This window comes from Saccostrea echinata, unplaced genomic scaffold (assembly GCF_033153115.1).
Source record: "Saccostrea echinata isolate AGI-Se365-2 ecotype Australia unplaced genomic scaffold, CSIRO_AGI_Sech_v1 ptg000033l, whole genome shotgun sequence".
NCBI lineage: Eukaryota > Metazoa > Mollusca > Bivalvia > Ostreida > Ostreidae > Saccostrea > Saccostrea echinata.
In genome coordinates, this window is record NW_026889782.1 from 31,873,150 (window position 1) to 31,886,730 (window position 13,581).

General features: G+C 32.8%; 1 protein-coding gene across 1 annotated transcript in view; it reads right to left on the reverse strand.

The window, feature by feature from the left end:
- Positions 1-201: 201 nt before the first annotated feature.
- Positions 202-13,581, reverse strand: part of LOC133198422 (uncharacterized) — a 35,633-nt gene continuing 22,253 nt past the window's right edge. Inside the window, exons 6-7 of the mRNA XM_061334517.1 lie at positions 5,624-5,647; positions 202-5,457 (exon numbers count right to left, since the gene is read on the reverse strand). Of these exons, the coding sequence (XP_061190501.1) occupies positions 236-5,457; positions 5,624-5,647 (5,246 nt within the window). The 3' untranslated portion in view covers positions 202-235. The remainder of the gene's footprint in view (positions 5,458-5,623; positions 5,648-13,581) is intronic.

Consider the following 13,581-nt stretch of genomic DNA (forward strand, 5'->3'; position numbering starts at 1 on the left):
CCTGAAGGAAAAAAAGTACATATGAAATATGATCTTTGAAAAAGTACATATGAAATATTGATCTCGTATGAAAAAGTACATATGAAATATTGGTCCTGAATGTAAAAGTAGATTGAAACACTTGTACTCGGATGAAGAAAATCTGAACACTCATAAAAAAGAATAAGGGACAAAAATCTTTAGACTTGTTAAATATTCATTTCATATATAAAGTTTGTCAGTAAAAGTATGTTTCCTATTGTTCGTTTGTCATTTTAAACCACTGCTTGCCATCCACTAAACACACAACAACTTTCTCCCCATATTTATTTTCAATATCGAGTAAATTTGGAAAATTGTGAACCAAAGAGCTACACATTTTTGTTTGATTTTGGAGACAAGCGACGTGTAGGACCGTGTTACCTTCATTGTCCACAACATATAATAAATCCGAAAAAATCACCGTCAGGTAATCAAACATTGCTTGCTTACCCTCGTGACAACAGCGATGTAGGACCGTGTGACCATTACCAGTTTTACTGTGGACATCTAGACCTTTCTCCAACAAAAACTTAAAGAGTTCTGTGTTACCTCCATAAGCTGCATCATGTAAGGCATTCACACCATCAATGTCCTGGACAGTCAGTAATTGTGGCTGATGGTTGACTAAGTACTCACACATCTGTACCTTACCATTCATACAACATTTGTGTAGGACTGTTTTGCCTTTGTTAGTTTTACGGTTTACATCTAAGCCTTTGTCTATCAGAAAATCAAGGAGATATATATTACCTCCAAATGCTGCGTCATGTAACACAGACTCACCATCACTGTCCATATGTTCCAGTAAGTCAGGGTAATGGCTTGTCAGATACTTACACATGTGCACTTCACCATTCATACAACACTGATGTAAGACTGTTTTCCCTTTCTTTGTTTTACTGTTAACATCCAAACCCTTTCCCAAAACAAACTTGAAAACCTCAACATTACCTCCCCAAGCTGAATCATGTAAAAGATTTCCACCATCACTGTCAATACATTTGACTAATTCGGGGTGTATTTGGAACAAGTACTCACACATTGCTAACTCACCATTCTTACATGACTGGTGTAAGAGTGTTTTACTTCCTTTTGTTTTACTTTTTACATCAAAACCTTCTTCCATCAGAAATTTAAATAGATCCACATTACCTCCAAAGGCTGCGTCATGTATCACATTTTCATCATCATCATCCTTCAAATGAAGAAAGTGAGGATACTTTTTGTTCAAGTATTTAAACATTGCTTGCTTACCTTTTCTACAACACCAGGCTAATACCGTCTTTCCGTTGTTAGCTCTACTGTCTACATCCAAACCTTTGCCTATCAGGAACTCAAACAATTCAACACTACCCCCAAAGGCAGCATCATGTAAAACATTCATACCATCATAATCAATGGCACGTAACAAATCAGGATATTTGGAAACTAAATATTTAGACATCTCTAACTTGCCATTCCTACAACTCCAGTGTAGCATAGACTTACCATATCTGGATGAAGAATTGATGTCTAGACCTTTTTCTATCAGGAATTTGAACAGATCAACATCTCCTCCCCATGCTGCATCAGGTAGTGCATTTTCATTGTCAATATTTTTCATATTAAGAAAATGAGGGCAATGGCTAAGTAAAAACATTGACATTGCTAATTTACCATTCATACAACTCAGGTGTAGAACTGTTTTACCTTTATTTGTTGTACTTTTAAAGTCTAAGCCTTTTTCTATCAGAAGCTTGAAAACATCAACATTTCCTCCCCAGGCTGCGTCATGCAACGCAGTTTCCTCGTCATCGTCACTGATTTCTATTAGTTCAGAGTGTTTGTTGACCAAGTACTTACACATTTCTAACTTACCATTCATACAACTCTGGTGTAGAACTGTTTTACCTTTATTTGTTGTACTTTTAAAGTCTAAGCCTTTTTCTATCAGAAGCTTGAAAACATTGACATTTCCTCCCCAGGCTGCGCCATGTAGAACTGTACGTCCAACATCGTCACTGATTTCTATTAGTTCAGAGTGTTTGTTGACCAAGTACTTACACATTTCTAACTTACCATTCATACAACTCTGGTGTAGAACTGTTTTACCTTTATTTGTTGTACTTTTAAAGTCTAAGCCTTTTTCTATCAGAAGCTTGAAAACATCAACATTTCCTCCCAAGGCTGCGTCATGCAACGCAGTTTCCTCGTCATCGTCACTGATTTCTATTAGTTCAGAGTGTTTGTTGACCAAGTACTTACACATTTCTAACTTACCATTCATACAACTCTGGTGTAGAACTGTTTTACCTTTATTTGTTGTACTTTGAAAGTCTAAGCCTTTTTCTATCAGAAACTGGAAAGCATCAACATTTCCTCCCCAGGCTGCGTCATGTAGAACTGTACGTCCATCATTGTCACTGATTTCTATTAGTTCAGAGTGTTTGTTGACCAAGTACTTACACATTTCTAACTCACCATTCATACAACTCAGGTGTAGAACTGTTTTACCCTCATTTGTTGTACTTTTAAAGTCTAAGCCTTTTTCTATCAGAAACTGGAAAACATCAACATTTCCTCCCCAGGCTGCGTCATGCAACGCAGTTTCCGCGTCATTGTCACTGATTTCTATTAGTTCAGAGTGTTTGTTGACCAAGTACTTACACATTTCTAACTTACCATTCATACAACTCTGGTGTAGAACTGTTTTACCCTCATTTGTTGTACTTTTAAAGTCTAAGCCTTTTTCTATCAGAAGCCTGAAAACATCAACATTTCCTCCCCAGGCTGCGTCATGTAGAACTGTACGTCCATCATTGTCACTGATTTCTATTAGTTCAGAGTGTTTGTTGACCAAGTACTTACACATTTCTAACTCACCATTCATACAACTCAGGTGTAGAACTGTTTTACCTTTATTTGTTGTACTTTTAAAGTCTAAGCCTTTTTCTATTAGAAACTGGAAAACATCAACATTTCCTCCCCAGGCTGCGCCATGTAGAACTGTACGTCCATCATTGTCACTGATTTCTATTAGTTCAGAGTGTTTGTTGACCAAGTACTTACACATTTCTAACTTACCATTCATACAACTCTGGTGTAGAACTGTTTTACCTTTATTTGTTGTACTTTTAAAGTCTAAGCCTTTTTCTATTAGAAACTGGAAAACATCAACATTTCCTCCCCAGGCTGCGCCATGTAGAACTGTACGTCCATCATTGTCACTGATTTCTATTAGTTCAGAGTGTTTGTTGACCAAGTACTTACACATTTCTAACTTTCCATTCATACAGCAATGGTGTAGGACTGTTTTACCTTTAATTGTTCTACTTTTAACATCTAATCCTTTGTCTAGCAGAAACTTGAAGACGTCAATATTTCCTCCCCAGGCTGCGTCATGTAAAACAGTGAGTCCATTTTTGTCAGAAATATTAAGTAATTTTGGATGATTTAGGACTAGATAATTACACATTTGAATTTGTCCACTTCTACAAGCAAATTTTAGCGGTGAATCCTGACCTTTGGTAATTGATACTATAACACCTTTCTCTAAAAGGTATTCATATAACTCAATGTTCCCCGATTGTGCTGCCCAGTGAAGAGAAGTGTGCCCTTCATAGTCATCAAAGGTCTTTTTCAATAAATTAGGATAGGTCTCACAGATATATTTAACCATATCTAACTTACCATTTTGACAAGCGTAATGAAGAACAGTAGAACCATGATGAGATCTAGCGTATAGGTCAGACCCACTGTTTATCAACATTTTAAAGGAATCTTTTTGTCCCGCAAATGCAACAAAATGAAGAGCATTCCCACCTTGTTCATTTTTAACATCACGAACGATCGAACAACGCCTAAGAACAGGTTCAATTAATTGATTTTGGCCAAAGAAACAGATTTCATGAAGCAAACCCCCTCTCAGAAAGGACCATCCTGGATGATTTGAAAACTCTGTTTGTTTTAGATCTACATTGTCTGTAAAACGGAAAAGCATATCAATATTTCCACTTTGTACAGCATAAAAACATGTTCTGAGATCATATATAACATTTGTTTTTTCTAGAATAAGGTCCACAACATCGATATAATTGTAATTGCAAGCCTTGTTTAATGATTTATATATTTCTTTTTCTGATGAATAGTGCAGCAAAAAGCCAACAATTTTTGCATTACCCACTTTTGAGAAATGAACCAACATAGAATCTTCTCTTTCGTCAACACACTCTATCATTGCTTTTACACACTTCTTATTCTTCATGAAATTCTCTATAAATTCATTGTTTGACCAGAGTTTCATCAAAGATATTGATTTAAATGCAGACATAGTTTTGATTTCTGTAATCAGTACTTTAATTCTCTCTACCAGTAATGGAAACATTTCGACCTCTATTGCTTCAGCATTTTGGGTCGTGTTTGAAGCAGTTAAAGGTACAAATAACGATGGATCGCACTCAGAAATTATCTCTTTTGGATGATATTGCCAGAGATAATGAAAAAGGCTTTGTTGAACAGAACTGTGCGAAAATCTATAAGTCTGTTCAATATCATCATATATCATATATATACCATCAAACGACCCAATAGAACTGTGAAATTTCTGAAGTGAGTCGCCATCTTCTTTCATTCGTATTATACTCATGGCTTTATATTTCCTTGCCATGTCCTTGTGGACATTCCACAATGTGTCTTTACTGATGTTTCCTCCACACAAAAGAATGTAAATCAATACAGCTGTTTTAGGCTCCTTCTTTTGCATTCTTTTTTCAATTTCGCTCTGTAGATAATTTAAAGGATTAACGAAGAGTTCACGCACATCATTAGTATTACTATCTATTTTGTTTTGCAGTAATCTGAAACATTGTGGAATTCCGACTGAACATCCAAAATGTTGAATGTCTATCTTTTCCATATATGGATTTAGGTGTTGTAATCTATATTTCTTCACAAATTCCTGAAACTCTTCTCCTTTTATTTGGTTTTCTGTATCAGATATATCAATTACGGAGGAATTTAGAAAGTCATTGTGTCTAAGAATGTTTGCACATTCTTTGTATACGTCATTCCTAATCGTTGTGATTAATATGTTGCCATTTCCCTCATCGTTCGATACTGTAGCTTTGATCATGGTTTCTCGAACCTTAAAATCATGCAATTCATCTTCTAGCAAACCGTTCTCACCAAATATGTTATCTATAAAAATAGCTATTTTAGAGCACATCGGTAAAGTTTCAATATCTTTTATCGTATATATCTCTATTGGATACATTCCTTCCTGTTCTAGTTCTAGTAAGATGTGTTTAGCAGTGGTAGTTTTTCCATCCCCCGGATTTCCTTTAACTATGCAATACCTTTGTTTTTTAATTTTACTCAAAACAGTCTTATGTGCTCGTGTCTTTACAAACACATCACTTATATTCTCTTTAAAATCTTTCAATATTTTTCTGGTTTTACCTGTTAAAAGGAGTAAATGTAATTAAAATTTCTGTCCTGCATAAACATTTGATGAATAAAATGGATGTATGGAGTTTTTTTTTTATATTTCAGAACATAGAAATAATTAAGATGAGTATCACATACCAATACTTATTTTCAATGCAAAAATATAAAAATACGTTACCTATCTTCTGCTGAAGATCTTTATCTGTGAATAAAAGAATTTTAAACAAAATAAATGCAAATTGTTTGTCGTATTATACTTATTTAAAAAAGAAAAAAAAAACATTGTAAAAAACATTGACGACTTATCTTTTAAACATTGCACAAATTGTGCATAATGAGGTTGATTTTTGAAAGTCATTTTTTTTTATTTTAGAAAATAAATTATCATAATTAAAATTAATCCAATAATATTTGAATATCGTCATAAGAAAACAATTGGATGATCTCGACATATTTAATTGAAATTTACTTAATTGGTCGTGGATTGCAATTCAAAAGTTATTTTAAGTTAGAAAATACATCAAGTTTGTCCCCTTCATAACCCGCCAAAAAAGACTGCATGTTCTGTAAACACAGTACCGTTTACATATATTTAATTTATCGTTTTACTAATATGCAAATAAAATAGTATAACTCTTTTCTCTCAATTCACGGTTCCGTCAAAGATACTTATAGGATTTAAAGTTTTGGTTTTGAACATATTTTATTGACTAAATCAAAAGGATTGAAAACAAGTTCTTACAACTTACTAGTTCCTCTCCTTAAATATATAACTATATGTCATGCAATTGAAATAGTACACAGAACTATAAATTTAAAAAGTGATACAAGTGAAATATCTGTTCAATAACATAACAAATTTAAAATCTACAGGTTTCATCAATAAATTACAAAAGCCCAGAAGGCTCATTCGAGATTCGAGTTTCGAAATACAAGATTCAAAATTCGAGATTCAAAATTCGAGTTTCGAGATTCAAGATCCAAACTAACCAATAAGAAGACGGATTCAATATTTGATTACTCCCCTTTATTAAGTTTTTACTATTAAGAAATCACTGAATATATTTATAACAAATGGGTCATTTGCTTTCATAAAAATGCAAGAAAAAATGTTATATGTATCAAAACAAATACAAATGAATTTTGGGGTAACGTTTTGAAAAATCTATATAAAATCTTATTTTCCTCATTAAACAAAACAATAGATACGTATATAAAATATTATATGGTCTTATCGTTGAATTGCGAAATTAGTAGGTCGATAAATTATTTAATAAGGACATTTATGATGAAGAAATTCTAGGGATCGTCTTTACACTGCACAGTTATTTAATTAAGGATACATTTAATTAAATTTAAAGGCGCATTTGTGCAGTTAGACTGATCTACTATTTGATAGGAAATAAAATAAAATTACAGTTTTTATTATATATATAATTTTTAATTAATTCAAGTATTCAAAGCCTTAGACCAAGATAAGTAATTAAAAACTTAATTTGTATGTATTTCTCCTGTTAGGGAACAGTCGTGTATATTCCCTTCTGCTAATGTGTAGTCAAAGATTTTACCAAAAGCGCATCATTGCCGAATTTTGGATAGGCAAGGAGGGAGTCGCCCACTCTCAATAGGGGGGGGGGGTGTCGGGTCGGAGGACCACTTTCTGCGATCTTGGATACATTCATCATTGTCATTTCTCCAGTGAATATAATTATTAACAATTTAAACATATCTTAATGATACAGAAATTAAAATCTTCATGACCACTCTTAATAAAATTGAGAAATTTTAAAATCCTTACACAGTTCTCGGAAATATTGGAAACTTCTTTACTGAATAATCTAAATATAATTTTTGAAATGTTTTACGTTTGACTTCCTACTATTCCAAACATATTTCCTAATTTCTATTCCCTGTCCTAATCGTAGACTCCTGTTGCTGTCATTTTTAATAGTCTGTTCTCGACTTCAAGATTACATTTCAATTCTAGATTTAACCAACTATAAAAATCTAAAGTTTTGTATACTGTAAAAATTGGATAGGCATAAAAGTGTGGATTGCTAAAAATACTTTTATTGCATTTGATGAAAAAATATTCTAGTAACTGGTAAACGAATAAGAATTATGATCAACTTTCTCCCATTTTTCAACCAAATACATGTATACATAATTTTTTTTTTTCATCAATAAAATGATGTGTAGGCTACAGGCTTACTGCCTATATGGAATATACACCATTAAAAAAGCGAACGCGACTTTTCTTTATCTCTACTACGATGTCTTTCAAGATTTCCTGTGTACACTAGAAAGGCACACACGAACTAAATAATTTTAATATGAACTCCTTTAGGAGTCCTAAAGGTGTATAGAGGTTCCATTGCTTTGTTAAAATAATAAATTTTTTATCTTTATTAAACACTTTTATATCTTTTTTTTTCTCTATGGCCATTATATCATGTATTGAAACTTGTGTATTGATTGGTTATGTATCTTGCGAGACCCGAGCGGTTTCCTTATCAATAATTATCGAATATATAATTATTCTGCCCATGCATCGCAAGATTGACACTGAATGTTGATAACCGAACAGTTGTCTACCGTTGTAATAAAAAACAACATAGCCATAGGACCCTGGACACGTGTCTCCCCCCCCCCCCCCCCCACACACACACATTCCCCTTCTATTTTTACCGATATAAAATACTATAGAAAACATAGCAACTTTATGCTTGTGTCCTTTCAAAAATAACGTCTTATAACCGTGATAACCTCTGTTTTTTTCGGGGGGGGGGGGTCTTTACATTATATTTTTATTATTTCCTACAGGCTTGAAGAAAGAGAAATCATTATCTTTATTAAGCATACATATTTCAGCCATCCGTACCTAAGGGGCAGTCTCTTGGTCTCACAAACTTAGTCACTGGTCACTTTCTAATATACCTTGTCACAAACTAAATCCACTTTGAAACCCGTATTGGTCACTGGTCACTTTCTAATACCTTGTCACAAAGTATATCCACTTTGAAACCTGTATTACTTTTCGCTAGTCACTTGTTTAATTGCACATTATTAATTCTCATCGACTACAATAAGCCCCCCCCCCCCCCCCTTTGCTCTTTGAATCCGATTAACAATATTTATTATTATGACCTCAAACCTGTATACAAACTAGATAATACGCTATAGATATTCTTGATATAAATCTATTATAATATCTAAGAAATTTTTATATAAATTAAAGCATACTTTGCAGACCAAAAACCCAATCTTTTTTCTAATTTCGTTCTGATATATATAACACTCTTTCTTGCATTGTAATATAATCAAATAACCTCTTCAGTTTGAATATATATTCAACAATTTCTTGAAGCTCAAAACTTAGCAAAGGGGAGTAATTGAATCTTAAACCGCCTTTTGATTGGTTAGTTTGGATCTTGAATCTCGAAACTCGAATTTCGAATCTCGAATTTCGTATTTCGAAACTCGAATCTCGAATGAGCCTTCTGGGCTTTCGTAATAAATTTATGCACAGCAGCAAAAATATTTGTATTAGTTTGTAAAGGCAAATTTTACGAAAGCCCAGAAGGTTCATTCGAGATTCGAGTTTCGAAATACGAGATTCGAAATCCAAACTAACCAATCAAAAGACTTTAAGATTCAATTACTCCCCTTTGCTAAGTTTTGACCTTCAAGAAATCATTGAATACATTCAAACCGAAGAGGTCATTTGATTATATTACAATGCAAGAAAGAGTGCTATATATATCAGAACGAAATTAGAAAAAATATTGGGTATTTGGTCTGCAAAATATGCTTAAATTTATATTATAACTTCTTAGATATTATAATAGATTTATGTCAAGAATATCTATATCGTATTATCTACTTTGTTTACATGTTCGATGTCATATAATAATAAATATTGTTAATCGGATTCAAAGAGCAAAAGTAGGGGGAAGGGGCGTATTGTAGTCGATGAGAATTTTTAGTGTGCAATTAAACAAGTGACTACCGATTAATGATAAATAGAACTACCGGTTTCAAAGAGGATATAGTTTGTAACAAGGTATTAGAAAGTGACCAGTGACTAATACGGGTTTCAAGTGTGCAATAAAACAAGTGACTAACGATTAATAATAATTAGTAATACGGGTTTCAAAGAGGATATAGTTTGTGACAAGGTGTAAGAAAGTGACCAGTGACCAAGTTTGTGAAACCAAGAGACAGTCCGATAAGTACATGTACGGATGGCTGAAATATACATGCTTAAAAAAATTATGATTTCTCTTTGTTCAGGCCCGTAGGAAATAATAAAATAAAAAAAAAATCACTGTAACCCCCCCCCCCAAAAAAAAACAAAAACAAAAAAAAGGGGTTATCACGGTTATTAGACGTTATTTTTGAAAGGACATAAGGACAAAGTTGCTATGTTTTCTATAGTAAATTATATCGGTAAAAAATATAAGGGGAATGTGTGTGTGTGTGTGTGTGTGGGGGGGGGGGGGAGACACGTGCCCAGGGTCCTATGGCTATGTTGTTTATTTTATTCTTATATTATTTTTATTCATTTACAAGTTACTAGAATATATTTTCATCAAATGGAATAATAGTACTTTTAGCAATCCGCTTTTTTTTGCCTATCCAATTTTTACAGTATACAAAACTTTTGTTTTTCATAGCTGGTTAAATCTAAAATTGAAATGTTACCCTGAAGTCGATATCAGACTATTAAAAATGACGTCAACAGGAGTCTACTAATATGTTTGGGTTAGTAGGGAGTCAAACATAAAACATTTTAAAAATTATATTTAGATTATTCAGTAAAGAAGTTTCCATAATTTCCATGCACTGTGTAAGGATTTTAAAATTTCTCAATTTTATTACAAGTGGTCATGAAGATTTTAATTTCTGTATCATAAAAATATGTTTAAATGATTTATCATTATATTCACTGGAAAAATGACAATGATAGATGTCTCCAAGATCGCAGAAAGTGAGCCTCCGATCCCCCCTCCCCTTCTATTGAGAGGGGGCGACTCCCTCCTTGCCTATCCGCAATTCGGCAATAATGCGCTTTAGGTGAAATATGTGACCTCACATTAGTTTACACATAAGCAGAAGGGAATATACGCCACTGTTTCCCAATATAAGAAATACATAAAAACTGTTTTTCAATTAAGGCTTTGAATACTTGAATTAATTAAAAATCATTTAACAATACAGACTGGAATTTATTTTATTCCATATCAAATAGTTGATCAGCCTAACTGCAAAAATTCACCCTTACATGAAATGAAATGTATCCTTAATTTAATTTCTGTGCAGTGTAAAGACGATCCTCAGCAATTCATATCACTAATATGTTCCTCCCTTATCAATGTGCATATTAAATAATTTATCGACATGCAATCTAATTTCGCAAGTCAACGATAAGACCATATAATATTCTATATATGTATCTCTTGTTTTGTTTAATGAGGAAAATAAGATTTTATATATATTTTACAAAACGTTACCTAAAATTCATTTGTATTTGTTTTGATACATATAACATTTTTTCTTGCATTATTAATTATGCAAATAACCCATTTGTTATCAATATATTCAGTGATTTCTTGATAGTAAAAACTTAATAAAGGAGAGTAATCAAATATTGAATCCGCCTTTTGATTGGTTATTTTGGATCTTGAATCTCGAATCTCGAATTTCGAATCTCGTATTTTGAAACTCGAATCTCGAATGAGCCTTCTGGGCTTTCGTACAAATTTACATTACCCCATAATAACAAATTTGTGTCAATAGTGACCAATTCGTCAAGTAAAAATAGGCGGTTAAAAAGATTATTCCTAGCGTTTGGGTAATTTCTACAGGCAAAAAAGAAATGATTAACATCTTCATACTTTCCACATGAACATAAAGGACTATTAATAATATTTCGTTTATGTATACAATTATGTCTAAGTTTAGATGGATTATATTTGTATAACGTTTGCCAAATGAAAAATGGATTGGGGGATTTTTTACTTCTGTAGTTTTTACGAAATGCATTGAGTGAGATAGCTTCTCTTGTTTCTATCTTTAATAAATTCCACTGTTTCACAGCGTCGGGTATAAAAGACCTCTTTATATAATTCTAATCTGCATCTTGGAGCAGTGTATTGTTCTTTATTACGGGTATTATATTTTGATATTTTTTCACGCCTGTGTGGAACAATATCATTCAAGTATTCAGGTACACAATCATGATGAATTTTGTACATATTAGTCATTTTTGCGACATAGCGCCTAAATTTCAACGTTTCCCAGCCAGTTTCAGGGTACAGTATTTCTCTTGACACAAAAATTGGAAGTCCTGTAACAATCCTAGCTGCAGATAGTTGAACTCTTTCAAGCTTTTCGGCATCAATGTTTGAGCAGCCATCCCGAACAATAGAAGCGTATTCGAGCGATGGTCTGATAAATGTGACATATAATTTTGAAAGGCGTATCCTACCAATTTTAAACTTAAGTTTTTTAAAAGCCCAAGTTTTTATAAGCATTGTTTACAGTGCTATCAATGTATTCTGACCAGCTAAGGTTTTGTGACAACAATAGACCTAAGTGACGATGAACTATAACACACTCCAGTCTGTCGCCTTTAAAAAATAATTTAGGCATTACAGAATTTTTTTTCTTGTTGAAAAAAATAACTTTTGTTTTGGAAGGGTTGAATTTTAGAAGCCACTGATTTGACCAAAGTTCCAGAATATGTGAATCATGATTCAAATTATATTCAATATCAAGTATATTGTATGAAGATTTTTGAAGCGAATTATCATCAGCAAAAAGTCTACACATTGATAACATTTACAGCAACATCATTTACATATATCAAAAATAAAAGTGGACCTAAAACAGAACCTTGGGATACACCTGCAAAAATATCTAGTTTTGATGATAACAGATCCTTATACATTACTTTTTGTGACCTTTTATACAAATAACTAGAAAACAATTGAAGAAGATCACCTGATATACCGTAAGTTTGTAATTTTAAAAGAAGCCCCTTGTGCCATACTCTGTCAAAAGCTTTTGAAAGATCGCAGAAAACCATACAACATGATTTGCCTTCATCAATATTTTGAACAATACTATATGTTTCTAGTAATTGATACACAGTTGAATGACCTGGTTAAAATCCTGCCTGATATCGATAAAACAAATTATTACAATGAAAATAATTGTACATGTGTTTGAAAATAATTCTCTCCATAATTTTGCTAACACAAGATAGTAACGATACAGGTCTATAATTAGAAACTAAAGAGGGATCATCTTTTTTAAACAGGGGGATAACATGAGCGATTTTCCAAAAAGCTGGAAACGTTTTTTCCGATAAAGACCTGTTAAACAACAATGTAAGTGGTTTAGCAACTGTATAAAGAGTAGATTTTAACATTTTGTGACTAATACAGTCAGGACCTATGGCTTTGTTCACGGGAAGAATTGATATAATATCTATTACTTCTTGTTCCTCAATGACAATATTACAGAGTGTGTCACTACACAAATTGTACATGTTTGGCAATGTTTCATCTGAATCGTCAATTGTCGAAATAGAAGAAAAATACGAATTTCTTCGCTTCAATCTTATCGATATCTGAAAAATCAAAATGTTTTATACCGTTATCATTATTTATTTCTACTGGTGGGAATTCGTCGGACAATTTCACGTTGAATGCATCCTTCATCAACTTCCAATATAGTTTGTTATTATTTTTGCTTGAATACTCTAAGAATGTATCTATATTGTCGTAGTAATTTGATATCGCATATTTTTTCATATTATTTACCAAATTTCGAATCGTTCTGTATGCGGCAAAATCGGAATCTTTTTTAGTTTTGTGTGCTTTCTTACGAAGTCGGTTCCTAGTTCTCATTGTTTTCCTTAGAAGTGAGTCAAACCATGGTTTGTCGCGAGGACGTATGGTTACCGTTTGTTCCGGTATACATTCACGAACACACGAAAGATATTCAGAAGTAAAGTTTTCTGATGCTATATGTACTGTATGAGCCTCGTTTAAGTTCTTATTCCAATCACAGTTTTCAATTAAAGAATTTAGTTTTTCAAAGTCAGCTCCTTTATAAGCCCACACTTTT